Raw genomic sequence first — 27,836 nt, 5'->3', positions numbered from 1 at the left:
TATATACAGAGAGTTGAAAATAACATGGCTATATACAGAGAGTTGAAAATAACATGGCTATATATATATAGGGAGTTGAAAATAACATGGCTATATACATGGAGTACCAGTATATAGCCATGTACAAACCCTTATGATAACGAAATAGGCCTATGCTTTTACACCAAAAGTATTTTACCTCATCATCATGATGGTCATGTGTTGTGCATTTAATTGGAGAAGAAAATCCCAAATTAGTGCCACAATTATTGTATTGTTATAGTTTAGTAACTTTCCTAATATACATACAATTTTCAGAAAGAAATATCCAGTAGCCAAATATTATGATAGGAATATGATAATATGATATGACATCATATTACAATTAGATTGTTATATTTGTAATTTGACTACCACTCTGTCAGCTATCTAATGATGGTTCAGAAAAACACACACTTGGAAGCATGCGACCAAAACACTACTTTGGCCACCAGAGTTCGGCTGTAGTGGTAGACCTATTCATTATTGGAAAATAATGATTCCAAAGATGTCCATGTTTTCAAAAAGGAATTTACAATTATATAATAAAAGGCTCGACTACGGTCACCACCTGTTATGCACCTCTAGGCCTCTGTCGGCGCTAGGACCCAGTGTGCGCGATTTTCATCTCCAGCTGCTGCGTTCTGAAAACGGGCGATGAGGGAAGATCGCGAGGAGAAGTCAAAATTTCACTCCGGAATTATTCTACCAAAAATTCATATTAGTGACACCTACAGAAGTCACCAAGTCTCAAGCAATCACTTGTCGCGGTGTGAAAGGCTCTATTTGCAAGCTTTGCGAGGGCAGTTTGAAGCGCAAGGTAAGGCGGTGCGATACCATGCGATTAATAACAAAGGCGTACTGGCGAGCAGGGGGCATTAAGGGGGGCAGGGTACAACGCCATGGAGGGCAACAGTCAACTCTCTCAAACTTTGCTGTCAATAATTGTGTACAGTAAAGTTTGTAAATACATGTACAGACCATAACAAACCTGTCTAAAGGTATTCAAGGTGTGCAAATGTTAATGTAAAGACGTCTTCAAGTGTCATGATAAACATGTCACATGTTTCTTGGGGTGAAATCCTGTCTCAGTAGGCAGTGGTCCGTATTATATTTTGCTAAGGCTTCTACATCCCTAAAAAGATATAAAGTGAATTATAGTTTCACACTGTATTTTATTATAATATTATTGTCCATCTGCCATGAGTTTACACCTCAGTGGCATCCTCAACCTGCCAACTCAGAGCATCGTCTCCAACTTGTTCTCTGCCTCCATGGTATAGGCTAGGATGATTTACTCCATTATCGTCGTAAACATTATACCAGGTAATGGCAACCGCGAACTCAGACGTGACAGGACATGCCTTAGGCCTACTCTGTAGGGGCAGTATCCCAGGCCTAGGTTTTTTTGATAAGGCGTTAGAAAATTCCATAAATCGACCAAATTTACTCAAAGTAGCCGAAGCCCCGTTTTGTTAGGGAACGACGGTAATTTTCACAAGGCCTTCAACAAAACACAGTGGCTTCATTCACTGTGAACTTGCTGTTTTAAGTGTAATTCTTTTGATCACCAGTCAGATTTACACTGGAATACTGTAATTCGCGGTATTTAAGTTGTTTGAACCTATAGCTTCAAACGTCCGCTGGTAGTGGCAGTGACTAAAACTCGTCGATAACTGGAGAAGCCCGGAGTAGCCGGTCACTACCGGGATTGCTTTCGCTCTGTCGTTGAGGTCTCTGGGTAACCCCCGCTCCGACACAATGCAATGTCAACACTGCCGACAACCTGGTTCCGCTTATAGGAAGGCACATTCAAAATCAGGCGTGTTATTATGTAGCTCGGGCGGTGTGACGTGTGTATTTGTCCTATTTTGATATTTGGCTATATGTCAATATTAGGCTGACCGCCGACATGCAGCACTCACTGCTGTTCGCGAGTGAACGGTTTTGGGAAATGGGCAAATTATCCTACACACCGAAAGCTATCTTTACCGAGATGAAGCCTGCGAAATAGTTGAAAGACGAACGTGTGTCCGTCCGATGGGGGTGCATCACTGTGCTGCAACGGCTGCGGCCGGGAGACAGTGAAGAAATAGGTCATTGTTAAACAACCAACATAAATGTTTACTTCCATCATCCTTTAGACTACCTGATATTTAGACATTTGCTATAACGGAATTTATATTTACAATGTCTGTCATTCATAAGTCGGTGACATTCTATTCCAGAAGGTTACTTCGTTTTTACCTGCATAACCTATGATGCAGGTAACAGTCCCGCGCCGGCCTGATTCTAGATAGACGAAATTGTTATAAGCCATGTGCCAAAGGCTTTTCTCTAGATATCAACTGTAAGAGCGAGTGGGCTGCTGAATGTTTTGGGGTAGGCTATTATGTTTATTCTGCATTAAGCAAAACAACCCAGGCTTCGAGACCTGTCTCTAACCGTTTTGACCTTGCAAGGTAATATAACTTATAGGTTCTCAGCCTTATTAAATCGCCCAAGTCTCCAAACATTCCAATGTATTTTTTAGGACAGGTGCCTGTTCAAATGAACTGTAAGATGTATCCAGATAACCTGACACTCGTTGAAACTTGCAATCAGTGTTATATTGGTTGAACCTTGATCATTCACACCTATTTTACCTCAGCATTCTTTACAACTCTATGAAAACAATTAATCAATGCTCCAAAACTTTTAGTTTACTTCATATATGTGTTGTTAATTGTTAATTACCACCTGTAAAGGCTTATATGAGTTGAGTGCTTATTAACATAATATTTTGTCATAAAAATGTGTAGGTCACTTTACATGTTGAAATAATAATCTCTTGGCTGATACACTTCTAAAACATCAAGCATGTCTCAGTCTTATTGTATGCAGATATATTGATCGTCATGATAATTCTCAGTTAAAAGGCCTTCATGCCGGACACGGTGCCAATATTATATAAGATAAAGGTAGAATTACTCAACACATTATGCACATTTAAAAAAACAAAAAACAGTGATTAATCTCACCTTCTGTAGTATATTTCTAGAATGACACCGTCTTGCATGGCCTACAACCTAGAAATTGATGTCCATGGTTGTCTAGAAATCAGTGACACCAACAGAAGGAAATAGCCTATAGCATGATAAATGTAGGCCTATTGCACATTTATGAAGGGTCAGATTGTCATGTGTTTCAAATGATGAAATACTGATCAGAGACTGAAATTAGAAAATGTGATGCACCTCTAAAGGAAATCACCCTTGTCTTATTTGACTACTCTTGAGCGAGGTAAAGAAAGAGTTTGCCATATACACTGAGTGTACAAAACATTAAGAACACATTCCTCAGAACAGCCTCAATTCATCGGGCATGGAATCAACAAGGTGTCGAAAGCGTTCCACAGGGATGCTGGCCCAAGTTGACTCGAATGGTTCCCACAGTTGTGTCAAGTTGGCTGGATGTCCTTTGGGTGGTGGACCATTCTTGATACACGCGGCAAACTGTTGAGCGTGAAAATCCCAGCAGCATTGTGGTTCTTGACACACTCAAACCTGTGCACATGGCACCTATTACCATGCCCCGCTCAAAGGCACCTAAATATTTTTCTTGCCCATTCACCCTTTGAATGCCACACATACACAATCCATGTCTCAATTGTCTCAAAGCTTAAAAATCCAAATTTAACCTGTCTCTTCCCCTTCATCTACACTGATTGAAGTGGATTTAACAGGGGACATCAATAAGGGATCATAGTTTTCACCTGGATTCACCTGGTCAGTCTGTCATGGAAAGAGCAGTTGTTGCTAATGTTTTGTACACACAGTGTATATTTGGAATTTTCCCTGTTTCAGTCATGAAGCACAGTGTGAATTCATTCGAACCATTCATCCTCAGAAATGTATTTTAATCTCAGAATGTTTGTCTTACAGATAAAGCTATCAGCACAGTGATGAATAAATGAATAACCATGCAAGACGGGTCAAAGAGGGACTAAAGGCCCTATAGGCTGTGCTGTGACTATGAATGAATTTGAGAAGGAAGGGACAATGGCATTAAAGAAGTGGAGAAGTTGGGAGGACAGTAAAGGTCAATGTAAAGAGAATGGGGGAGAGACCAGGTAAATAAACATACAGGAAACAGTACCAAGTACCAAGAGGGGAGACAGATGTGGGGTGTGAGTTGGGGAAATTGTGCATTTCTGGATATCAGTCATTTAGGATTATGATTGGGGAGGGGATTGAAATTTAAGGTGGATGCCTGGAATAGGTGAGATAGGTTGTATTCAGGGCATTGATCAAGGTCAGTGTTTGGATGTTTGAAGTACAAGTTGGTTGGAGGCCTGGTTGTCAAAGGAGAGGCAGTGAGGGGCAATGTGCATTGTTAAGTAGTGTAAGCAGGGCGTGTACAACTGGGCCTCGAGGGGTGATAATATAGTGTGGTCGTATTTTTCCTAATTCTTGTCTCAAAATGTAATGTTTTATGCTATATATGAAAGTCTGTCCAAATAGATTTCTGCCGCCTACAACAAGGCTATATTCTTTGACCATACATCAAATCCATAAAGGCTACATACAGTAAGTTGTTATGATAATGATGGGGACTCCATAACATAACTAAACCGTGAAATGTGAGTATTTCCCCTTCACACACCCGACAGGATCTCGGCCCCCTCGTGTTAATGCCTTTGAACCAATACCTCTCTCACTTTTTTTGTTGGCCCTCTTTAGTCCATAATGCAACCATCCGCAGGGGTACTTCCATTCATTGTATTATGAATGATTGTTATTCCTGCATTCATTCATTATAAATCGGTGTCTTTATGATGAAAATGTCAATTTTCACTTTGTTACTTCGGTAAGCTTTTTCAGTTTAGCGCACCGCTGCGATCCCCCTTTCCCCTTGAGCGGCTGGAGTACCTCGTTGCATGCTGGTACTTGCAGTCCGTACTCCTCCCACCACAGGATTTGTATAGTTTGCGCGTGGGTAGCCAAACACTACAAATCCCAGACTATCAGCCCACCTTCTGCCCCTTCTCTCCCACCAGACCGTAGACCGAGATACGGTACGGACTGTCTTGACAAAACCCCCCGGACTTTCAGAACCGAAAACCGTCGAGATTAGTGAACAGCAACCGACAAGAACGAAAGACTTGATTCTCGCTGGAGCCGTGATATATACTGTTCATTTACACCCTGGACGAACGGGTTTGTAATTGTTTGTGCCATTTGACATCGTTATCTTGCTTGCTAAGTACCCTTCGAATTATTCAGTATCAGGGACGAGACGATTCGTTTCGGGTCGGTCTCATGCATGTCTTTGAACACAGAAGCAGTTCGGTAAGGGCCGATGAAAGACAGTCAAATCAACATTTTGTGTCGCACGACCGGAGATAAATACAGTAGCCTGTCTAAACATGCATAGCACTGTGTAATGCAGACCAGTACTGGCTTCGCGGAGACTTTGCTGCGCAGCGATCTGACATTTTTTCGTGGTATTTTGAACCTGAGTTACATTTTGTTTTCCTTATTGTGTATGGTGCACGTTACAGTAGCCATCTACAAGTTCTGTGTAGATTGTTGCCCTACCCTCTGTTAGTTCTGAAATACTTTTCGTCAGAAAATGAGCAAAGGAAACTGTCAGCTAAAGTGCGATGTATCCCTCATACAATCAATTTCAGTCTATTCAATACAGTCCAACATTATATCTTTACCTCGTTTCTTCAATTATGTTATTTATCAGTAAAATACGTCATGGACACTGTACCTCGTGGTCTTTGGATTGATTAAATAATATGGTCATTGGAGTTTGGAATGTTTGTTCCGTGATATTTGGCTATCGATTGATTTTGGCAAGATTATGTGACGGTAGTTGTCCACATTGTGCAAGTAGGGTATCGTGCAAGTGCGGATGAACGATGTAAGTATTTGATAAGGCAAAATAAATTCTCGAGTCAGTGGTTTCGTTCTAGATATTGGAAATGCATGCTTTGTAGCCTATTATGCTGGTTGCTATCGCATCATTCTCCCTTCAAAAATCAAGGACACATTTGGTTCCATTTTGATCATGTGTCGTCTGTTTTGACTGATCACCTGAGAGGCAATAGTGTCGTCCTTTCCTTTTATGATACGACTGCTTTCCAGCTCTTTGGGCGAGTGGGATGCCCGGAGTTTTAGCGTGAATATGTTGTTTTTATAGAGATTGAACCAATTTTTCGATTAGTTGAACTAGTGGAATAAAACGACCCCGCTCGTCGACTGTATTTTCTGCATCATCAAAAGCATATAGATTTGACACACGGATGGATCTCTTTTGTGCATGAGGGCTGTGCAGTCCATTGACCGGGAGCAGGTACCTAGTCTGGAGTCCGAGGGAGATTATTTGATTTATCTTTTAGACTTAGCCGATTGACTCTGGGACAGCCACCTCCTTATAGTTGGGACAGATGTAACTTTGTTTTGCCAGCATGGTGTGCAGACTGACAAAATATATGTTTATCAAATACATCCATAGTATTCCAGTTGGATACTCACCAGATGAGACGATTTAACTGTAGCACAAAGACAAACTAGCAGTATTAGCAAGTAGCAACATGATGTTATGCGATAATGAATACAGAAGTCTCTCATATTCAGTTATATACTTGCAGCTATATCCAGCCCATGTTTGCCGACTTCAGCGGAGAGACATAGCCTACCTGGGCTGTCACTCACGTTTTACGTTATGGGTATGTTTCGGCAACTACAGTGATCTTAACACCTCGATGCATTGCTCTCATATTTGCTGGTGGATAGTTATAAACGGACCCATTTGTAGTCGTCTCATTTATTGTCTGGCGGGGTGGCTCACCTTTCCTCGCAGGGTGTGTTGACTGAAAGCATTTGAAGTGTTGCTTTCTGTCATATATATTAATTAAGGTGCCATTATTTAGGAATACTACAAGATTCATATGATTGTGGGTGCATTTGATACTTACATCCAGGGTTTGAGTTTTAGGGTGGTCCAGAAGGAGGGGTTGGGGGAGGCATTAATGTTCATTGATGTCGGAACAAACAGACATCAATGGAGCACACAGATGATCATATTATCACATTCACATGAATTGTTAGAATATTACTTATGATTCTGTATAAATATCAGTTATGTAGTGGTAAAATTGTTTGGTGTAATTTGCATAATTGCACACATAACAGGAAGAAAACTCTGTACATGATTGCAAAGAGGCAGGCGAAATTAAAAGTCAAGTCAGATCAATAATATAAGCATTATGAGCTTTGATCAACGCTGGGAGAAATATTTACATGTTGACCCATAATAGATTTTCTTTATTGGGTACAACATATACACTGAGTATGCAAAACATTAAAAACACCTTTGTAATATTTAGTTGCACCCTCTCTTTTGCCCTCAGAACAGCCTCAATTCATCAGGGCATGGACTCTACAAGTTGTCAAGCATTCCACAGGGATGGTTGTCCATGTTGACTCCAATGCTTCCCACAGTTGGGTCAAGTTGGCTGGATGTCCTTTGGGTGGTGGACCATTCTTGATACACACAGGAAACTGTTGAGCATGAAAAATCCAGCAGCGTTGCAGTTCTTGACACATTCAAACTGGTGCGCCTGGCACCTGCTACCATACCCCAATCAAAGGCACTTCAATCTTTTGTCTTGCCATTCACCCTCTTAATGGCACACATACACAGTCCATGTCTCAATGCTTGATAATCATTCTTTAGCCTGTCTCCTGCCCTTCGTCTACACTGATTTGAAGTGGATTTAACTAGTGACCTCAATAAGGGATCCTAGTTTCACCTGGTCAGTCTATGTCATGGAAAGAGCAAGTGTTCTTAATGTTTTGTACACTCAGTGTATGTAAACTGAACAAAAATATGAACACAACATGTAAAGTGTTGGTCCCATGTTTCATGAGCTGAAATTAAAGATCCCTGACATTTTCCAAAATGTGCAAAAATAATATTTTGTAGTATTGTCACACAACACAATGCCACAGACGTCTCAAGTTTTGAGCGAGCGTGCTATTGGCATTCTGACTGCAGGAGTGTCCACCAGAGCTGTTGCCAGAGAATTTAATGTTAATTTCTCTACCATAAGCCACCTCCAACGTCATTTTAGAGAATTTGGCAGTACGTCCAACCGGCCTCACAACTGCAGACTACATGTATGGCTTGTGTGGGTGAGCAGTTTGCTGATGTCAACGTTGTGAATAGAGTGCCCCATGGTGGGGTTATGGTATGGGCACAACACAATTGCATTTTATTGATGACAATTTTAATGCACAGAGATACCGTGACGAGATCCTGAGGGCCATTGTCGTGCCATTCACCCGCTGCCATCAACTCATGTTTCAGCATGATAATGCACAGCCCCATGTTGCAAGGATCAGTACACAATTCCTGGAAGCTGAAAATGTCTCAGTTCTTACATGACCTGCATACTCACCAGACATGTCACCTATATACCATGTTTGGGATGCTCTGGATATCCAGCAACTTCGCACAGCCATTGAAGAGGAGTGGGACAACATTCCACAGGCCACAATCAACAGCCTGATCAACTCTATGTAAAGGAGATGTGTCGCGCTGCATGAGACAAATGGTGGTTACACCAGATATTGATTGGTTTTCTGATCCATGGTATCTGGTATCTGTGACCAACAGATGCATATCTGTATTCCCAGTCTCGTGAAATCCATAGATTATGGCCTATTTCATTTTTTTCAATTGACTGATTTCCTTATATGAACTGTAACTCAGTAAAATCATTGAAATTGTTCCATGTTGAGTAAATATTTTTGTTCAGTATACAAAGTATTGACTCGGGTGGAAATACTTATAGTACCAGTCAAAAGTTTGGACACACCAACTCATTCAAGGGTTTTTCTTTATTTGTACTATTTTCTACATTGTAGAATAATAGTGAAGACATCAAAACTATGAAATAACAGATATGGAATCATGTGGTAACCAAAAACGTGTTAAACAAATCAAAATATATTTGAGATTTGAGATTCTTCAAAGTAACCACCCTTTGCCTTGATGACAGCTTTGCACACTCTTGGCATTCTCTCAACCAGCTTCATGATGTAGTCACCTGGAATGCATTTCAATTAACAGGTGTGCCTTTTTAAAAGTTCATTTGTGGAATTAGTTGTGTTGTGACAAGGTAGGGGTGGTATACAGAAGATAGCCCTATTTGGTAAAATACCAAGTCCATATTATGGCAAGAACAGCTCAAATAAGCAAAGAAAAATGACAGTCCATCATTACTTTGGAAAACTTCAAGAGCTTTGAAAGTTTCTTCAAGTGCAGTCGCAAAAACCATCAAGCGCAATGATGAAACTGACACTCATGAGGACCACAACAGGAAAAGGAAGATCCAGAGTTACCTCTCCTGCAAAGGATAAGTTAATTAGAGTTACCAGCCTCTGAAATTGCAGCCCAAATAAATGCTTCACATAGTTCAAGTAACATACACATCTGAACATCAACTGTTCAGAGGAGACTGCATGAATCATGCCTTCATGGTCGATTTGCTGCAAAGAAACCACTACTAAAAAGGACACCAATAAGAAGAAGAGACTTGCTTGCGCCAAGAAACACGAGCAATGGACATTAGACCGGTGGAAATCTGTCCTTTGGTCTGATGAGTCCAAATTTGAGATTTTTGTTTCCAACTGCCGTGTCTTTCTGAGACGCAGAGTAGGTGAACGGATTATCTCTGCTTGTGTGGTTCCCACTGTGAAGCATGGAGGAAGAGGTCTGATGGTGTGGGGGTGCTTTGCTAGTGACACTCAGTGATTTATTTAGAATTCAAGGCACACTCAACCAGCATGGCTACCACAGCATTCTGCAACGTAACCCCATCCCATCTGGTTTGCGCTTAGTGGGACTATCATTTGTTTTTCAACAGGACAATGACCCAACACCCCTCCAGGCTGTGTAAGGGCTTTTTGACCAAGAAGGAGAGTGATGGAGTGCTGCATCACATGACCTGGCCTCCACAATCACCAGACCTCAACCCAATTGAGATGGTTTGGGATGAGTTGGACTGCAGAGTGAAGGAAAAACAGCCAACAAGTGCTCAGTCCTTCAAGACTGTTGGAAAAGCGTTCCAGGTGAAGTTGGTTGAGAGAATGCCAGAGTGTGCAAAGCTGTCATCAAAGCAAAGGGTGGCTACTTTGAAGAATCTAAAATCTAAACACTTTTTTGGTTACTACATGAATCCATATGTGTTATTTCATAGTTTTGATGTCTTCAGTATTATTCTACAATGTAGAAAATAGTACAAATAAAGAAAAACCCTTGAATGAGTTGGTTTGTCCAAACCTTTGACTGGTACTGTATATATATTTTTTGGGGGGTGGGGGGGGTCCTCACATATGTCTACGGCCCTTGTTACAGTCTCCTGGCCTATCTGATGAGATGTCATTGCTAACTGCTCTCTCTACTTTGGAATGTGGGCATCATGGCAGGGAAACAGAAGCTAGACTTGAATTTTGAGTCTTCTTTACTCTCCCGTGCTTTGAGATGTATCAACTATACGATTCATTCTTGATAATAGAGTATCTGTAGTTAAGAATTTGAATTACATTATATGAAGTTATTCCTCAGGTTCTCTTCCCCTTGACTCTTGGATTGATTTCTTAAATGAGCTGGAAATGGTTTGAGGGTTGAGGCCGCTTGAATGAGTTTGGTATAGGGATTTCAGAATGGTACCGCCACCTGCTTCCCATGTTTCTTCTTCTCTCTGTGGTCTCAGACAGTCCACTGTGCTGCAGCATGCATGACTTGGTCAGCACTGACCGAGTCCATCCGTTCAACACTAAGGAGAACTGTGAGAGATTTCAGAAAATATGGTTTCCATCTTTAAAGCAATATGTGCCAATTTTCCTTGGCTAAGAGTAGGGTTGTGACAATACCAGTATCGCAATATTTTTTCCATGGAATTAAAAAAAAAAAAAAAACACTGTATGTAAAATATTGTGTGCTGTAGCTGGGAAAATAAATCCATGTGACTCTGGATGACAACATAATGATGGTTGTTTCCAACATTAGGGCTGTTCTCCTAAAGAAGTCAAATCTGCTTCGTTGTTTCCTTGCCTCGATACTAACGAGTTTTATGATACTGGTATCATCCCGGCCCGAGTTAAGAGGGCAGAACATCAACGCCAATGTTCTTATGTTCATGCAAATAGGCATACTCATAGCTGAACTACTAAATATAAATATAGAGTAAGTGAAAGTTATTGGCAAATATGCCTTGTACCATTATTGCATTTTTCTTTATAGGAATAACATACCAAAGAGTAAAAAAAAAAGTAAAGTAATATATAACGTATATTTTTACTTCAACATCCAAGCCTTCCTGGAGTGTGTCACTGAGGACAGTGACATCTCTCGTCATCAAGCTTCTCTTTGGGCTGAGACACAACAATAGCGTTTGCTGGCTGAGAGTACTTAGCACCTGTGAATGTAATTTGCGAATCGAGTGTGTTCAGTGTCGGCAGTCAGGCGTCTACAGCGGGTGGTCCCTAAATGCGCTGAATGATCGGCAGACGAACGCTACAGCCACATTCGGTGTGATGCGAGTGCAAGCCTTTACACATAGAAAACAATCGAGCACTTTCTCAACAAATCCCCCGAAAATCGTTAAACAATTATGTCTAGCCTAAATGTGCCAACTTAACATAAATGTGTACTACTTTTATGAATATTTGGTAGTGTTAGCAGTAGGCTGGCTAAACGGTTTCGCAACACTACAAGGTTACTAATATTTTTCTAACCTCTTCTATGACAAGACTCATGAGCTAAAAATAATCAGCCATTGGTTGTATTGAGCCAATGTTACCATGATGAAAATTAATGCAATATCTGTACAAATGTCTCTTTTCCAGAATGTTTGACATTGTTTTTTATAATCTAATGCAGTTACAGCTTTGTTGTATGTTAATGAAAATATGCTCATTCAACAGCATAGCATCCTATACAGAGGAAGACCTTGCTGCAGACCTGAGGTCAACTACACCTAAGAAATGTTGTGTTAAGAAAACGCATATGCAGGTAATTGTTGTGCCTGATCACTGACTGAGTGAACTGTAAGCTTCACAGATTATGCTATGGTGCTTTACCTGAGAGATATTTGCATGAGCAGTGAACATGGGCTTTATGTACCTTTCTTGTTATCTAGGTGGATCCCACTCCAATGAATGTAGGGGATGGAGGCACGGTGAGCCGAGAGATCGGTGCTCCCATTAAAGTGTCTGCGAGCATGGTGGGGAATCCCCTTCAGACGCTGCCCCCTGAGCTCAGAGGAGATGTGCTCCTCAGTCAGCCAAATAAGACCACCGCAGCAACAGACTGTAAAACGCAGATCAACGTCTGTTCAGACCCTAGCAACTTCAACCATTGCCCAGTTGTCCATCCCCCGCAAGAACACAACAATGCTCCAACGTCAGGCCCTCCCCTCATTAGCTCTGACAAGAGAGCCGACAAGAAGAGATCAGAGGTCCCTAAACCCAAGGCTGATGGTGCTGGGGTCGTTCCCACACATCAGTGGCCGTGTGGTACAAAGAACAGCCCTGAGGACCCAGTTAACCCAAGTCACAGCAGTGTGATGTCCAATAAGAAACCACATACTCAGACCCAGCCAGTGATTGGTCTTCCAGCTGGTTTTCAGTGCTCAACACTATTTAAACCAGGCCAGCCTGTTGCTTTTCTTCCCTCCACTAACTTTTCATCCCCACTCTGCAAAATCACTCTTCCACCCGCGTTGGGTCAGATCGCAGCATTGCGAGAAGCCACAGGCAGCCAGTTTCAGAAGGGGAGTCAACCACAAAGCGCAGCTGCTGGCGTGGCACCACTGCTGCGGACCTATCCATATCACTTCTCAGTGGGTCGAAGTCCAGCGCTTGAAAAGAAAACACCCACCGCAACACACAAACTCAAATGTAAGTCGACGTCCAGTAGCAAGAGCTCCAAAGCTGGAGGGGAGCAGAAATCCTCCATCGCCTCAGTGGGGGCCTCTCCCACTATCACTCTCCCAGCATTAGGCTCTGCCCCACCACCCCTCTTCACATTGTCTCCCACCGCTGCCATCTGCTGTGGCCCTTCACTGGCCAGCATCACTACTCAGGGCAGGCTGCTGAACCATGTGGAGAAAGGCCCTCCGCACCGCAGTGCAGACAAGATATCTGTAGGCTTTCTAAAACTGAAGGCTTCGTCTGCTGCTAAGGACCATGCGGTCACTTGCCCGACTGAAGCAAGGGACGTGCCCCTCGACCTGTCCGCCAAGTCGAAGAGGCCAAAAGCGGTCAAAGACCCTCCAAACACAGTTGCCACCACAGAGCATCTCCATAACGAGGCATGTCAGAAAGTTGCCCTCCATCCAAAGAGGCCATACCCAATCCTACCCGACACCCACAGAAATGGGGCTTATCAAAAGCAGAGCATCAGGCCCCTAAATCACCAGGGTTTCGAATCCAAATCATCCTGGGTCAAAGGTTGCTCTCAAGGCCTTATTAATAACCTCCCAGGAACCTATGTAGGTGTGGCCAGCCCCATACTTGCTTCCACCCTACGTAGCAAAGATGGGAAGGGGTCCTTTGAGGATGAGTTCCAGACTTTCGCTAGACAGGAGACTATCTCTATCATTGACCAAGGGGAACACCTGGCCACAAGGGGAAAGAAGGCATTGTTCATGACGAAGAGTAACCAGCACGTTCATGTTATCAAGCACCCTAACAGTACCAGCCCAGCTGTAACACAAAGCTGTCCCTTTAAGGGGGCTTTCTCCACAGCTCTTCCCGGCTCTACCAACTCACACTCTTATCAGAAATCTGCAAGTGTCAAAGCAGCAATCCCATACTCCCTCACTGTTGTCAAGCCATTATGGCAGCAACCACCACTTCTTCCTTACCAAGGTGCTTCTGTTCAGAGAAAGATCAGTCAAGGGACTCCAAAAGTCAAGGGGGCCACAGGTTCAGAAGGTCCCAAATTTCAGAGTGCCCATCAAAGCCTGTCCAGAATGTCCCCACTATCCAACCTTGAGTCCATAGTGAAGCAAAAAGCTCTAGAGACCACTACATTGACCGGCGAGGGATACTGCCATCTATCGCCTATGGCATCCAGAAAGGCTGTGGTGAGCTCCCACACAATGGGCCAGGACACATTGTTCCGTCAGACTGCTGCCTTTGGATGTCCACCTATCAGATCTGTGGAGAACAAAGAGACACTTTCCTCTAAAGGGTATTCCACACAAGTTATGAACAAACTTGAGAAAACGGGTGTCTCTGAGTGCAGAGGAAAGAGCTCTGAGAAACATGTTAAACTGGGGGAGCAGGCAGGTGGAAAAGAGATACAGGTCTTTGGAAGTAGTGGTTCAGCTAACAGAAACAGGATGGACAGCAAATTAGCCCAGGAGTTGGAGGGAGGAACCGTGAAGGAGGAGAGTAAGGCTACTGCTGGTCTCGATCCCCGTGCTAAATTGGAGGGGATTGCCCTATCCATCCTCACTGGCCAGTGTGCAGGGTTAGCCGAGGTGGAGAAGAAGACCAATGGAACTAGAGGAGAGGAGGAGTCTCCCACCAAACCAAAAGCTGCCTTCACCAAACAGAAGAAGCCCCCTAGTCCAAGGAAGCCGGCAAAGGAGAAGTCATCACTGGACCCTTCAAAGATGGCTGTGGTGCCAGTGAAGAAAAAGCCAGGCCAGGAGACCACTCCAGTTAAGAAAGAACCACGTCCCAAAAAGGTAAGTTGTTATTCTGCTTTTGTAATATTTACAATTCCATCAAGGTGTGTTGTTTTGATTATGTGTTGTACAATGACATTATTCTCTTTTGTTGGTTGAATAAAGAAAAACGGGTATTACATTCACACACTTGTCTGCATTTATAATGAAGCAGAATTGAAAAAAATATGTGAAATATCAACCACCCATCAACTTACCTGTCTGTATTATGATTCAAGTATACTGATTGAAATACAAAGGCAATTCAGTGCTTATACAGTCCGTATGCTCTCCGTTACCATCAAAGCTTTACGATCAATTGCCTGAATGGCCCATTTACTGCTCTCACTCTGTCCCTTGTGTGTTGCCACAGAAGAAGCCATGTGCACCTGTACTGGAGCACAGTCTGTCGCTGGCTGTACCATCCCCACACAGGGAGGAGGGAGAGAACACTAGCAGGGAGAAGAGCAGCCCCACTGATAACAAGCAGACTGCTCACAACAAACCAGGTATTTCTGTCTCTTCTGATTAGATTAGAACTTCACATACTACATCAGCCAAAGATCTAATCACAAATCCTTTATTATGATTCCTCTGTCCACGTTGTTTTGCAGTAGGTTTTGAAGTAGGTTTCACAGGTAATGGGAGAAGTCCTCTCCCCAGTCCCCAGTGCTCTGAGACCCCAGTCTCCTTCAGCAGTCCTGGAAGACCCAATAAGGAGCCAGCATGCTCAGAGAGCTCCACCCCCAGGCTGAGGAGGGGCCGACGGAGGGGTGATGAGGCTTGGCTGGACGACTGGGGCTTCAGTCCTCCACCTTCCCCAAATCTCCCCCACTCCCCTACAGCCCCTCCTCTCCAGCCTGCCCGCCGGCCCAGGGGCAGACCGCGCACCAACCCCCTGCCTGAGAAGGCTGCCCAGGGCAAGGCCAGACCCGCCCCCAGCACTGAGGGAGACGCCCTCAAACACAAGAAACGGTCCCGCTGTCGGAACAGGAAATACCAGAATGGGGAGTACATCACTGGGAAGGACAGGGATGGAGACGGAGAGGGGGAGGAGAGATCTGTCACCACCAGGCAGGGCACTCAATCTGAATCAGGTACTGTTCACCTGGAAATGGAACAAATAGAAGCAGCTGCAGGTTTGTCTGGATGTGGTTTTAATATCACAGTGGGCCTTACACAAGGCAAAGTTGGTACGAGTTGAATGACTGAATAGAACTGTATACAGTGTAACTGGTTTCGTATGCAGTAGCTTCCCACTATTTGCAGCTTATTATGTTAAAACATCCATATATCCTTAAAGTGCTGTTAACCCACCGTTTATTTTGCATGGCACACTTCAGGAGAGATGGAAGGCATGTTTAATGTGATGGGGCTTTGGTTCTGGTCTCATTGTTTTCTTGTCTTGTAGTTTCATAGTAGTCTGTCGGTACACAACATGTTTAAATAACATCCATTACACTGCTTAGAACCATTGAGTAAATATTTGCTGTGTTTCTGTAGATTTGACGGCTGCCATGTACCCACGCCTCAGTGCCTCTCTGACCTGCTGTGGCGCCAGCCCAGAGCCTGATCCCAGGAGGCCCTCGTTCACCCGCTCAGGGTCGGTGCGGCGCCCGGAGAGAGAGGCCTCCCCAGAGCCCAGTGACAAACCCTCTGGGAAGAGGAAGTTCAAGAGCAAGCACTTGAGTGACACAGATGAGCCCAAGAAGGTAGGAAGTTCGGCGGCATCCATCGCAGGGGCCATAGGTCTGAACTTTGTGTTTCCTGCCAAACAGATCCTTGTTGTGAGATATAGTGTGTTGTTATGAGCCTAAAGGCTTAGCTCATGGTTCCCCCTTGTGGCGAAAATCTCTACTACAACATATTACATTTTTTGGTGCTCTGGCAACTGATTTCCTCCAGCGCAGAGTGTGAGGCCGTTCGTCCTTGCTGTGACTCTCCGTCACACATTACTTTCTCATTACCCTGCAAAATGTTTATTTTTTTAAGCAGCTCAAGACCAAACGTTGCAGCTTGGGAAAGCGCCTTGCCTCTGTGGCAACGGATGACGACAGCCCCGACGCTAAGAAACCAGCAGGCCTCCAGGCTACCCCTAAGTGCTCGTCCTCCCCTCCAGCCAGTAAGAAGGGGACCTCAGGAAGGGGAGGGGTACCAGAGTCTCCCCCTAGCAGACCTGTTCCTCCAGAGGTTCGCCGGCTCATTGTCAACAAGAACGCCGGGGAGACTCTGCTACAAAGAGCCGCCCGATTGGGCTACCAGGTACTGTTCTGCTGCTCCACCCAATCACCTGCCTGCATTCATGCTCAGCGCTTTTCCCCCTACCATTACTCCGGTGTGGTGGGCCCCATACCCCATACCAGACCCTAACCCAATGATGTTTCAGTTTATCACACATTACATTTGAATAATTTAGCAGGCGCTCTTATCTAGAGCGACTTACAGTTAGTTAGTGTACTCATCTTAAGATAGCTAGTTATACTATATATCACAGTCATCATAGTAAAGACATTTTCAATTAAATAGTTATCAGCAAAATCAGTATGTTGTACACTACATGGCCAAAAGAATGTGGACACCCCACCAAATTAGTAGATTTGGCTATTTCAGCCACACCCGTTGCTGACAGGTGTATAAAATCGAGCACACAGCCATGCAATCTCCATAGACAAAGAATGGCAGTAGAATGGCCCGAACTGAAGAGCTTAGCAACTTTCAACGTGGCACCGTCATAGGATGCCACCTTTCCAACAAGTCAGTTGGTCAAATTTCTGTCCTGCTAGAACTGCCAGAGTAAACTGTAAGTGCTGTTATTGTGAATTGGAAACGTCTAGGAGCAACAGCAGCTCAGCCGCTAAGTGGTAGGCCACACAAGCTCACAGAACGGGACGGCAGAGTGATGAAGCGCGTAGTGCGTAAAAAAAAGTCTGTCCTCGGTTGCAACACTCACAACCGAGTTCCAAACGGCCTCTTGATGCAACGTCAGCACCAGAACTGTTTGTTGGGAGCTTCATGAAATAGGTTTCCATAGCCAAAGAGCCCCACACAAGCCTAAGTTCACCATGCGCAATGCCAAGCGTTGGCTGGAATCACACTTCACCATCTGGCAGACCGACGGACGAATCTGGGTTTGGCGGATGCCAGTATAACGCTACCTGCCCGAATGCATAGTGCCAACTGTAAAGTTTGGTGGAGGAACAATGGTATGGGGCTGTTTTTCATGGTTCGGGCTAGGCCCTTTAGTTACAGTATAGGGAAATATTAACACTACAGCATACAATGACATTCTAGACGATTCTGTGCTTCCAACTTTGTGGCAACAATTTTGGGAAGGCTTTTTCCTGTTTCAGCATGACAATGCCCCCGTGCACAAAGCGAGGTCCATACAGAAATCGTTTGTCAAGATTGGTGTGGAGGAATTTGACTGGTCTGCACAGAGCCCTAACCTCAGCCCCATCGAAAACCTTTGGGATGAATTGTAACGCCGACTGCAAGCCAGGCCTAATCGCCCAACGTCAGTACCCAACCTCACTGGTGATCTTGTGGCTGAATGGGAGCAAGTCCCTGCAGCAATGTTCTAGTGGAAAGCCTTCCCAGAAGAGTGGAGGCTATAGCTGCAAAGTGGGGACCAACTCCATATTAACGGCCATGATTTTGGAATGAGATGTTCGACCAGCAGGTGTCCACATACCTTTGGCCACGTAGTGTACGTGAACATAAATAGACTTCATTTATTTATTTTTGCCACGGCAAATACAGTGTCTTATAAGTCCAAGTGTGCTGGGCATCCTGAAGATACAGGACAATATAATAATAAAATCAATCAACAACAAAAAATTGATCAGTCAGTGCTAGCAGGAAAAGACAAGTGTTATTTATATATACAGTATATCACAAAAGTGAGTACACCCCTCACATTTTTGTAAATATTTGATCATATCTTTTCATGTGACAACACTGAAGAAATGACACTTTGCTACAATGTAAAGTAGTGAGTGTACAGCTTGTATAACAGTGTAAATTTGCTGTCCCCTCAAAATAACTCAACACACAGCCATTAATGTCCAAACCGCTGGCAACAAAAGTGAGTACACCCCTAAGTGAAAATGTCCAAATTGGGCCCAATTAGCCATTTTCCCTCCCCGGTGTCATGTGACTCGTTAGTGTTACAAGGTCTCAGGTGTGAATGGGGAGCAGATGTGTTAAATTTGTTGTCATCGCTCTCACACTCACTAATACTGACTGGTCACTGGAAGTTCAACATGGCACCTTATGGCAAAGAACTCTCTGAGGATCTGAAAAAAGAATTTTTGCTCTACATAAAGATGGCCTGGGCTATGAGAAGATTGCCAAGACCCTGAAACTGAGCTGCAGCACGGTGGCCAAGACCATACAGTGGTTTAACTGGACAGGTTCCACTCAGAACAGGCCTCGCCATGGTCGACCAAAGAAGTTGAGTGCACGTGCTCAGCGTCATATCCAGAGGTTGTCTTTGGGAAATAGACGTATGAGTGCTGCCAGCATTGCTGCAGAGGTTGAAGGGGTGGGGGGTCAGCCTGTCAGTGCTCAGACCATACACCGTACACTGCATCAAATTGGTCTGCATGGCTGTCGTCCCAGAAGGAAGCCTCTTCTAAAGATGATGCACAAGAAAGCCTGCAAACAGTTTGCTGAAGACAAACAGACTAAGGACATGGATTACTGGAACCATGTCCTGTGGTCTGATGAGACCGAGATAAACTTATTTGGTTCAGATGGTGTCAAGCGTGTGTGGCGGCAACCAGGTGAGGAGTACAAAGACAAGTGTGTCTTGCCTACAGTTAAGCATGGTGGTGGGAGTGTCATGGTATGGGACTGCATGAGTGCTGCCGGCACTGGGGAGCTACAGTTCATTGAGGGAATCATGAATGCCAACATGTACTGTGACATACTGAAGCAGAGCATGATCCCCTCCCTTCGGAGACTTTATTTTATTTTATTTCACCTTTATTTAACCAGGTAGGCAAATTGAGAACACGTTCTCATTTACAATTGCGACCTGGCCAAGATAAAGCAAAGCAGTTCGACACATACAACAACACATAGTTACACATGGAGTATAACAAACATACAGTCAATAATACAGTGAAAAATAAGTCTATATACAATGTGAGCAAGTGAGGTGATATAAGGGAGGTGAAGGCAAATAAAATATATTAATAAATAAAAATATAAAAAAGGCCATGGTGGCGAAGTAAATACAATATAGCAAGTAAAAAAAAAAACACTGGAATGGTTGGTTTGCAGTGAAAGAAGGTGCAAAGTAGAGATAGAAATAATGGGGTGCAAAGGAGCAAAATAAATAAATACAGTAGGTAAAGAGGTAGTTGTTTGGGCTAAATTATAGATGGGCTATGTACAGGTGCAGTAATCTATGAGCTGCTCTGACAGCTGGTGCTTAAAGCTAGTGAGGGAGATAAGTGTTTCCAGTTTCAGAGATTTTTGTAGTTCGTTCCAGTCATTGGCAGCAGAGAACTGGAAGGAGAGGCGGCCAAAGGAAGAATTGGTTTTGGGGGTGACCAGAGAGATATACCTGCTGGAGCGCGTGCTACAGGTAGGTGCTGCTATGGTGACCAGCGAGCTGAGATAAGGGGGGACTTTACCTAGCAGGGTTTTGTAGATGACCTGGAGCCAGTGGGTTTGGCGACGAGTGTGAAGCGAGGGCCAGCCAATGAGAGCGTACAGGTCACAGTGGTAGGTAGTATATGGGGCTTTGGTGACAAAACAGATGGCACTGTGATAGACTGCATCCAATTTATTGAGTAGGGTTTTGGAGGCTATTTTGTAAATGACATCACCGAAGTCGAGGATTGGTAGGATGGTCAGTTTTACAAGGGTATGTTTGGCAGCATGAGTGAAGGATGCTTTGTTGCGGAATAGGAAGCCGATTCTAGATTTAACTTTGGATTGGAGATGCTTGATGTGAGTCTGGAAGGAGAGTTTACAGTCTAACCAGACACCTAGGTATTTGTAGTTGTCCACATATTCTAAGTCAGAGCCGTCCAGAGTAGTGATGTTGGACAGGCGGGCAGGTGCAGGCAGCGATCGGTTGAAGAGCATGCATTTAGTTTTACTTGTATTTAAGAGCAATTGGAGGCCACGGAAGGAGAGTTGTATGGCATTGAAGCTCGCCTGGAGGGTTGTTAACACAGTGTCAAAAGAAGGGCCAGAAGTATACAGAATAGTGTCGTCTGCGTAGAGGTGGATCAGAGACTCACCAGCAGCAAGAGCGACATCATTGATGTATACAGAGAAGAGAGTCGGTCCAAGAATTGAACCCTGTGGCACCCCCATAGAGACTGCCAGAGGTCCGGACAACAGACCCTCCGATTTGACACACTGAACTCGATCAGAGAAGTAGTTGGTGAACCAGGCGAGGCAATCATTAGAGAAACCAAGGCTGTCGAGTCTGCCGATGAGGATGTGGTGATTGACAGAGTCAAAAGCCTTGGCCAGGTCAATGAATATGGCTGCACAGTACTGTTTCCTATCGATAGCGGTTAAGATATTGTTTATGACCTTGAGCGTGGCTGAGGTGCACCCATGACCAGCTCTGAAACCAGATTGCATAGCGGAGAAGGTATTGTGGGATTCGAGATGGTCGGTAATCTGTTTGTTGACTTGGCTTTCGAAGACCTTAGAAAGGCAGGGTAGGATAGATATAGGTCTGTAGCTGTTTGGGTCAAGAGTGTCCCCCCCTTTGAAGAGGGGGATAACCGCAGCTGCTTTCCAATCTTTGGGAATCTCAGACGACACGAAAGAGAGATTGAAAAGGCTGGTAATAGGGGTGGCAACAATTTCAGCAGATAGTTTTAGAAAGAAAGGGTCCAGATTATCTAGCCCGGCTGATTTGTAAGGGTCCAGATTTTGCAGCTCTTTCAGAACATCAGCTGACTGTATTTGGGAGAAAGAGAAATGCGGAAGGCGTGGGCGAGTAGCAGAGGGGAGGGCAGTGCTGTTGACCGGGGTAGGGGTAGCCAGGTGGAAAGCATGGCCAGCCGTAGAAAAATGCTTGTTGAAATTCTCAATTATAGTGGATTTGTCGGTGGTGACAGTGTTTCCTATCTTCAGTGCAGTTGGAAGCTGGGTGGAGGTGTTCTTATTCTCCATGGACTTTACAGTGTCCCAGAACTTTTTTGAGTTTGTGTTGCAGGAAGCAAATTTCTGCTTGAAAAAGCTAGCCTTGGCTTTTCTAACTGCCTGTGTATACTGGTTTCTAGCTTCCCTGAAAAGTTGCATATCACGGGGGCTGTTCGATGCTAATGCAGAACGCCATAGGATGTTCTTCTGTTGGTTAAGAGCAGTCAGGTCAGGAGAGAACCAAGGGCTATATCTGTTCCTGGTTCTAAATTTCTTGAATGGGGCATGCTTATTCAAGATGGTGAGGAAGGCATTTAAAAAAAATATCCAGGCATCCTCTACTGACGGGATGAGATCAATATCCTTCCAGGATACCTCGGCCAGGTCGATTAGAAAGGCCTGCTCGCTGAAGTGTTTCAGGGAGCGTTTGACAGTGATGAGTGGAGGTCGTTTGATCGCTGACCCATTACGGATACAGGCAATGAGGCAGTGATCGCTGAGATCTTGGTTGAAAACAGCAGAGGTGTATTTGGAGGGCAAGTTGGTTAGGATGATGTCTATGAGGGTACCCGTGTTTACGGAATTGGGGTGGTACCTGGTAGGTTCATTGATCATTTGTGTGAGATTGAGGGCATCAAGCTTAGATTGTAGGATGGCTGGGGTGTTAAGCATGTTCCTATTTAGGTCGCCTAGCAGCACAAGCTCTGAAGATAGATGGGGGGCAATCAGTTCACATATGGTGTCCAGAGCACAGCTGGGGGCAGAGGGTGGTCTATAGCAGGCGGCAACAGTGAGAGACTTGTTTTTAGAGAGGTGGATTTTTAAAAGTAGAAGTTCAAATTGTTTGGGAACAGACCTGGATAGTAAAACAGAACTCTGCAGGCAATCCTTGCAGTAGATTGCAACACCGCCCCCTTTGGCCGTTCTATCTTGTCTGAAAATCTTGTAGTTAGGGATGACAATGTCAGAATTTTTGGTGGTCTTCCTAAGCCAGGATTCAGACACGGCTAAAACATCTGGGTTGGCAGAGTGTGCTAAAGCAGTGAACAAAACAAACTTAGGGAGGAGGCTTCTAATGTTAACATGCATGAAACCAAGGCTATTACAGTTACAGAAGTCATCAAAAGAGAGCGCCTGGGGAATAGGAGTGGAGCTAGGTACTGCAGGGCCTGAATTCACCTCTACATCACCAGAGGAACAGAGGAGGAGTAGGATAAGGGTACGGCTAAAAGCTATGAGAATTGGTCGTCTAGAACGTCTAGAACAGAGAGTAAAAGGAAGTTTCTGGGGGTGATAAAATAGCTTCAAGGAATAATGTACAGACTGGGCCGAAGGGCAGTATTCCAAAATGATAACGACCCCAAACACACCTCCAAGACGACCACTGCCTTGCTAAAGAAGCTGAGGGTAAAGGTGATGGACTGGCCAAGCATGTCTCCAGACCTAAACCCTATTGAGCATCTGTGGGGCATCCTCAAATGGAAGGTGGAGGAGTGCAAGGTCTCTAACATCCACCAGCTCCGTGATGTCGTCATGGAGGAGTGGAAGAGGACTCCAGTGGCAACCTGTGACGCTCTGGTGAACTCCATGCCCAAGAGGGTTAAGGTAGTGCTGGAAAATGATGGTGGCCACACAAAATATTGACACTTTGGGCCCAATTTGGACATTTTCACTTAGGGGTGTACTCACTTAAGTTGCCAGCGGTTTAGACATTAATGGCTGGGTGTTGCGTTATTTTGAGGGAACAGCAAATTTACACTGTTATACAAGCTGTACACTCACTACTTTACATTGTAGCAAAGTGTAATTTCTTCAGTGTTGTCACATGAAAAGATATACTCAAATATTTACAAAAATGTGAGGGGTGTACTCACTTTTGTGATATACTGTATATATATATTTTTTGTGATGTTAAACCCCTGCTGTCCCTCCTGCAGGACGTGGTGCTCTACTGTCTGGAAAAAGATGTGCGGGAGGTCAATCGGCGTGACAACGCAGGTTACACGGCTCTCCACGAGGCGTGCTCTCGAGGCTGGAGCCACATCGTCCAGGTGCTGCTGAAACACGGGGCCGACGTCAACTGCAGCGCCCAGGATGGAACACGGTGGGCGTCTAATGACTTCTGAACACTTAATAAGGGCTCAGACTTGGAGAGCATATTGTATGCCATACACTCAGCTGAAGGGTTATGCCTGCAATAAAGGACTTTCATTTTGGACATTCACGCTTGGCTTATATGAGATCCGTTGTAATGCAGTTGATATGTATGTTGATGAAATGAGAAAAGTAACACATGTTATTGTATATTTTCAGGCCCATCCATGACGCAGTAGCAAGTGATAACCTACCTGAGCTGTGGATGCTGCTTAACCACGGGGCTGACCCCACCCTGGCTACCTACTCCGGACAGACGGCGGTCAAACTGGCCCAGAGCCCTAGCATGAAGACCTTCCTCAAAGGTACTCTAACCTGTCATCTTCACTTGTGACCCCTGTGACACACATCAGTCTGTCCTTTTCTGAACATCACAGATGTGTGCTTGGTGGAGTTTTAATCTGACCCTGGATCTACTTTGTTTCAGAATACTTCACAGACCTGGAGGGGAGAAGTGACCAGGACCCCAGTCTGCCATGGGACTTCTACAGCAGCTCCATGTTTGGTAAAAAGCCTTTGTTTGATTGGTTTATTTTCCTCACCATTGACCTCTGCATCCACTGCTATGTATCCACTCTTATCTGTGCTATGACTTGTGTATGCCGTGATTATAATGTGTGGTTGGTATGAACAGGACAGTCCACTAGGGGGAGCCTTAAGCCCATGGTGAAACAAGAGGCTTATAGTCCTTAGAACAAAGGTGAATCAAGTTCTCCTGGCCGTCCTGAGCTCACGTCACTACATTTTCAGAGAATGGCCAGGAGGCATGCTGGGACTTCCTGCTCTCTCAGCGGGAGGAGGAGGAGGACGAGGGGAGGAAGGAGAGAGACTCTGATAGGGACTGTCTCATGTTTGAATTCTCTTCGGAGCCCCTCTTACCCTGTTACCATGTCCAAGTGTCATTAACCCAGGGGTGAGTCAACACCAGAGCAGAAAATCACCTGTCAACACAATCACACACACACAGTCCCAGCTTTTCCACCCATAATCTAGGGCTTTTTGTTCCTTACTATTTTAAACCCCGAAGCACCTTTTGAAATCCTTCAAACCGCTCTTCAGATATCAGCTTGTTGGATAGGCTCAGCTAGTTCTTATACCAACCCTGCGTTTGTCCCTGACAGCTTTTGCAATTGGTTCCTGTTGATGGATGTCCTGAAGCGGCTGAAGATGTCTTCCCGGATATTCCGGGCGCGGTACCCGCACTTGGAGGTGGTGAGCCTGGCGCGAACAGAGATGTGTAGGCAGGTGTCTGTCAGCCAGGTGAGCACAGCCTCCGCACAGCCTCAGGAAGAGGGAGAGGGGCCGGTGGAGCTGGTCCGCTGTGTCCCCGAGCTCCAGGGACTGCTGGGTTCCTCCATTCACATCCTACAGGAGGACGAGGAGGAGGAGGAGGAGCCCCCCCTGCTCTTTCACAGCCCCTCACACATCCCAACTGTTCCCTTACACGTCCCCAGTCTCACCCTAACCTCCCGCAAGCAGCAGATTAAAATTAACAATGTTGGGAGGCTGCAGCCATTGTAATGGTGGTTGTGGTATGGTAATACCAAACAATGTCTACGCCACAGGAGGCTGGTGGCACCTTAATTGGAGAGGGTGGGCTCGTGATAAAGGCTGGAGTGGAATTCGTGGAATGGTATCAAACACATGGTTCCATGTGTTTAATGCCATTCCATTTGCTCCGTTACCGTCCATTATTATGAGCCGTCCTCCCCTCAGCAGCCTCCACTGGTCTACGCCACTGGGAAGAACACACCTCACTAATGACCTGGGACTTCCACATTGAGGAGAAATGGGGGTCAAGGCAGCACCACCTTGAGGATGGGTGTGGGTGCTCGGTGCTGGAGAGCAGATTTCAGGTTCCAATCTGTAGGTATTTTTCAGGACCCAAGAAATATTCTGTAAAGATCTTTTTTTATGATTCTGTATGTATATGGTACTATATGTATATCTTGCCATCAGAGTGATCACATTTGGTATTAATGTATTCGTGTGGCAAGGGATGGATTATGTTTAGGATTTTATTTTTGTGGTTTTGTTCAGTTTGTTTGTTCCTGAAGGAAAGATAATATTTTTCGGTGGGAGATAATCCAAGGTTTTTATCTGGGTGAACTCTTGCGTGCAGCTAAAAGGCTTACAGCCAGGCCAGCTAACAGTGGCAGGAAGGCCCCAGAGCCAGATGGTTCCTCTGTTAAAATGGGAGACCCAGAGACCCACAGAGAAGAGACCACGGACCCACACACACAGACACACAATCTGCTCAGCTAACAGAACCATGGAACCACAGTGATCCATTTCAACTACAGAGCATTCTCAAGTTGCTAAGTAGATGGCCATTCGATTTGTGTTACTTTTCTTTTGTCTTTCATTTTGCAGTGCACATGATTTCACCAAGCATCTACCTGTAGGCTTTTTACCCCCAGATCATGGATTGATTTAGTTGAACTTGAGAATGAATACTTGTTTACAGATCTCAACAAATGGAAAGGTGTCCCTGTAGTTTTCTTCCCTCCTCTTGCTTACCAGATGATGGGAGTGGGAATAGAAGTGCCACATAGCATCTGTGGGGAGACCAGCGTCCTCTGTTCTGACTGCCACCCTTCACTTTGCTGCATAAGAGTGACTCACAGGAGGGATAGGTATGGTTTTACTGCGCCTTGCTCATCCCCCCTCTGTCCTCCTCATGGGGCTATGGGCGAACTCCAACGTGCTATGTGGCGTGTGTTTTATTTACACTGTTGTTTGTTCTTAATTTAATAGTCATTAATATATTTGACCTCTTGTGTATCTGACAAACAATTTATGAAAAATTGCTTTGTATGGTTGGTGCTTCATTTGAAATGTACAATTCAGGATCCCTTTATCCTTCCTGAGATGTTTTTTTTCTCCCCTTATTGCAAACAGTATTTTAACAAGCAAAAGTACAGTTTTATTGTACTGGTGCTAAGCTAGAATTTGTGTTGACAATCAATGAAGTTTTTGTTTGAAGTTAAAACCAATAAATTATATTTAATTAAGATGAAGTGACAGAAATGTAAAGAAAAAGTATAGTTTCATTACCTATGATGAAGAAAGTGGAATATATCTAGTCTGGAGAAAAGGACAATGTACTGCTTGTGTGAGTGCTGTTAAAACAGGTTAACCTTCTATTCAATTTTTATTTTATTTTTTAAATCAACCAGAATAAAGCATGATTGTGAAGTATTGTTTGTGGGGTATTCATTTGGCTCATCAGAAAGCATATTCTATTTACAGTCGGTTGCTCTGTGCTCTTTAAGATAACGGTTACCGAAACCTTTTACATTGTAAACCGTATTATGTAAGGCTGAAGGCAGACAGATGTTAGCTGATCTTAATACTCAGACTGGTGATAAATCAACCTTTTGAAGAGATCATCAGTGTCAGGTCTGTATGTAGTCTATCCAATCTTATCATTAGTTATATAATACCCATGATGACCACTAACGGATAAAACCTTTACAGCCTAAATAGAGATTACCTAATCTGAAATGTCGTGCAGAATTTGCACTGTCAAGGAAATATCCATCTTCATATGAGATTCAAAGGTACACAGCATGACTCAAACCCCAACATGGTGCGGTGATAAGGACGGGATGTCCACAAGAAGGAACCAGTGACCCAGTCTTGTGCCATAACGTTGTAAAGCCTGAGGGGTGCAAAGTGTATAAGCCTACGTGCGTCAATTCCCTGCCGTCTTGCTCGCAGCAGCAGAAAATACAAGTATTTTCAATTGTGAAAAACAAATCCCAGTTAAATAAGTGGTGCTACACCACGCTGTTGATATTTGCTC

General features: G+C 44.4%; 1 protein-coding gene across 4 annotated transcripts; it reads left to right on the top strand.

Annotated features, from left to right (window-relative positions):
- Positions 1-642: 642 nt before the first annotated feature.
- On the top strand, positions 643-27,226 carry LOC129827647 (BCL-6 corepressor-like protein 1). Of its 4 annotated transcripts, none has more exons than XM_055888677.1 (12): positions 643-838; positions 12,003-12,090; positions 12,218-14,776; positions 15,132-15,264; positions 15,370-15,852; positions 16,259-16,467; positions 16,748-17,017; positions 23,812-23,978; positions 24,188-24,333; positions 24,456-24,533; positions 24,779-24,941; positions 25,150-27,226. In XM_055888677.1, exons 2-12 carry the CDS (start codon positions 12,085-12,087, stop codon positions 25,547-25,549), a joined length of 4,614 nt encoding a protein of 1,537 aa, XP_055744652.1. In that variant the 5' UTR covers positions 643-838; positions 12,003-12,084; the 3' UTR covers positions 25,550-27,226. The 4 variants fall into 4 exon arrangements, with proteins under 4 accessions (XP_055744652.1, XP_055744650.1, XP_055744648.1 ...); XM_055888675.1 differs by having other exon boundaries at positions 644-838; positions 15,129-15,264; positions 16,751-17,017; XM_055888673.1 differs by having other exon boundaries at positions 644-838; positions 15,129-15,264.
- Positions 27,227-27,836: the final 610 nt, after the last annotated feature.

This window comes from Salvelinus fontinalis, chromosome 29 (assembly GCF_029448725.1).
Source record: "Salvelinus fontinalis isolate EN_2023a chromosome 29, ASM2944872v1, whole genome shotgun sequence".
NCBI classification, from domain to species: domain Eukaryota; kingdom Metazoa; phylum Chordata; class Actinopteri; order Salmoniformes; family Salmonidae; genus Salvelinus; species Salvelinus fontinalis.
Note: the sequence above shows the minus strand (reverse complement) of the source record. Positions and strands in the feature narration are given on the sequence as shown.

Bases quoted from the DNA above. Each gene is read 5' to 3' on its own strand.
- LOC129827647 (XM_055888673.1), top strand. The intron at 15,265-15,369 runs GTATTTCTGTCT...GTTGTTTTGCAG, and splicing joins GACTGCTCACAACAAACCAG to TAGGTTTTGAAGTAGGTTTC. The intron at 17,018-23,811 runs GTACTGTTCTGC...TCCCTCCTGCAG, and splicing joins CCGCCCGATTGGGCTACCAG to GACGTGGTGCTCTACTGTCT.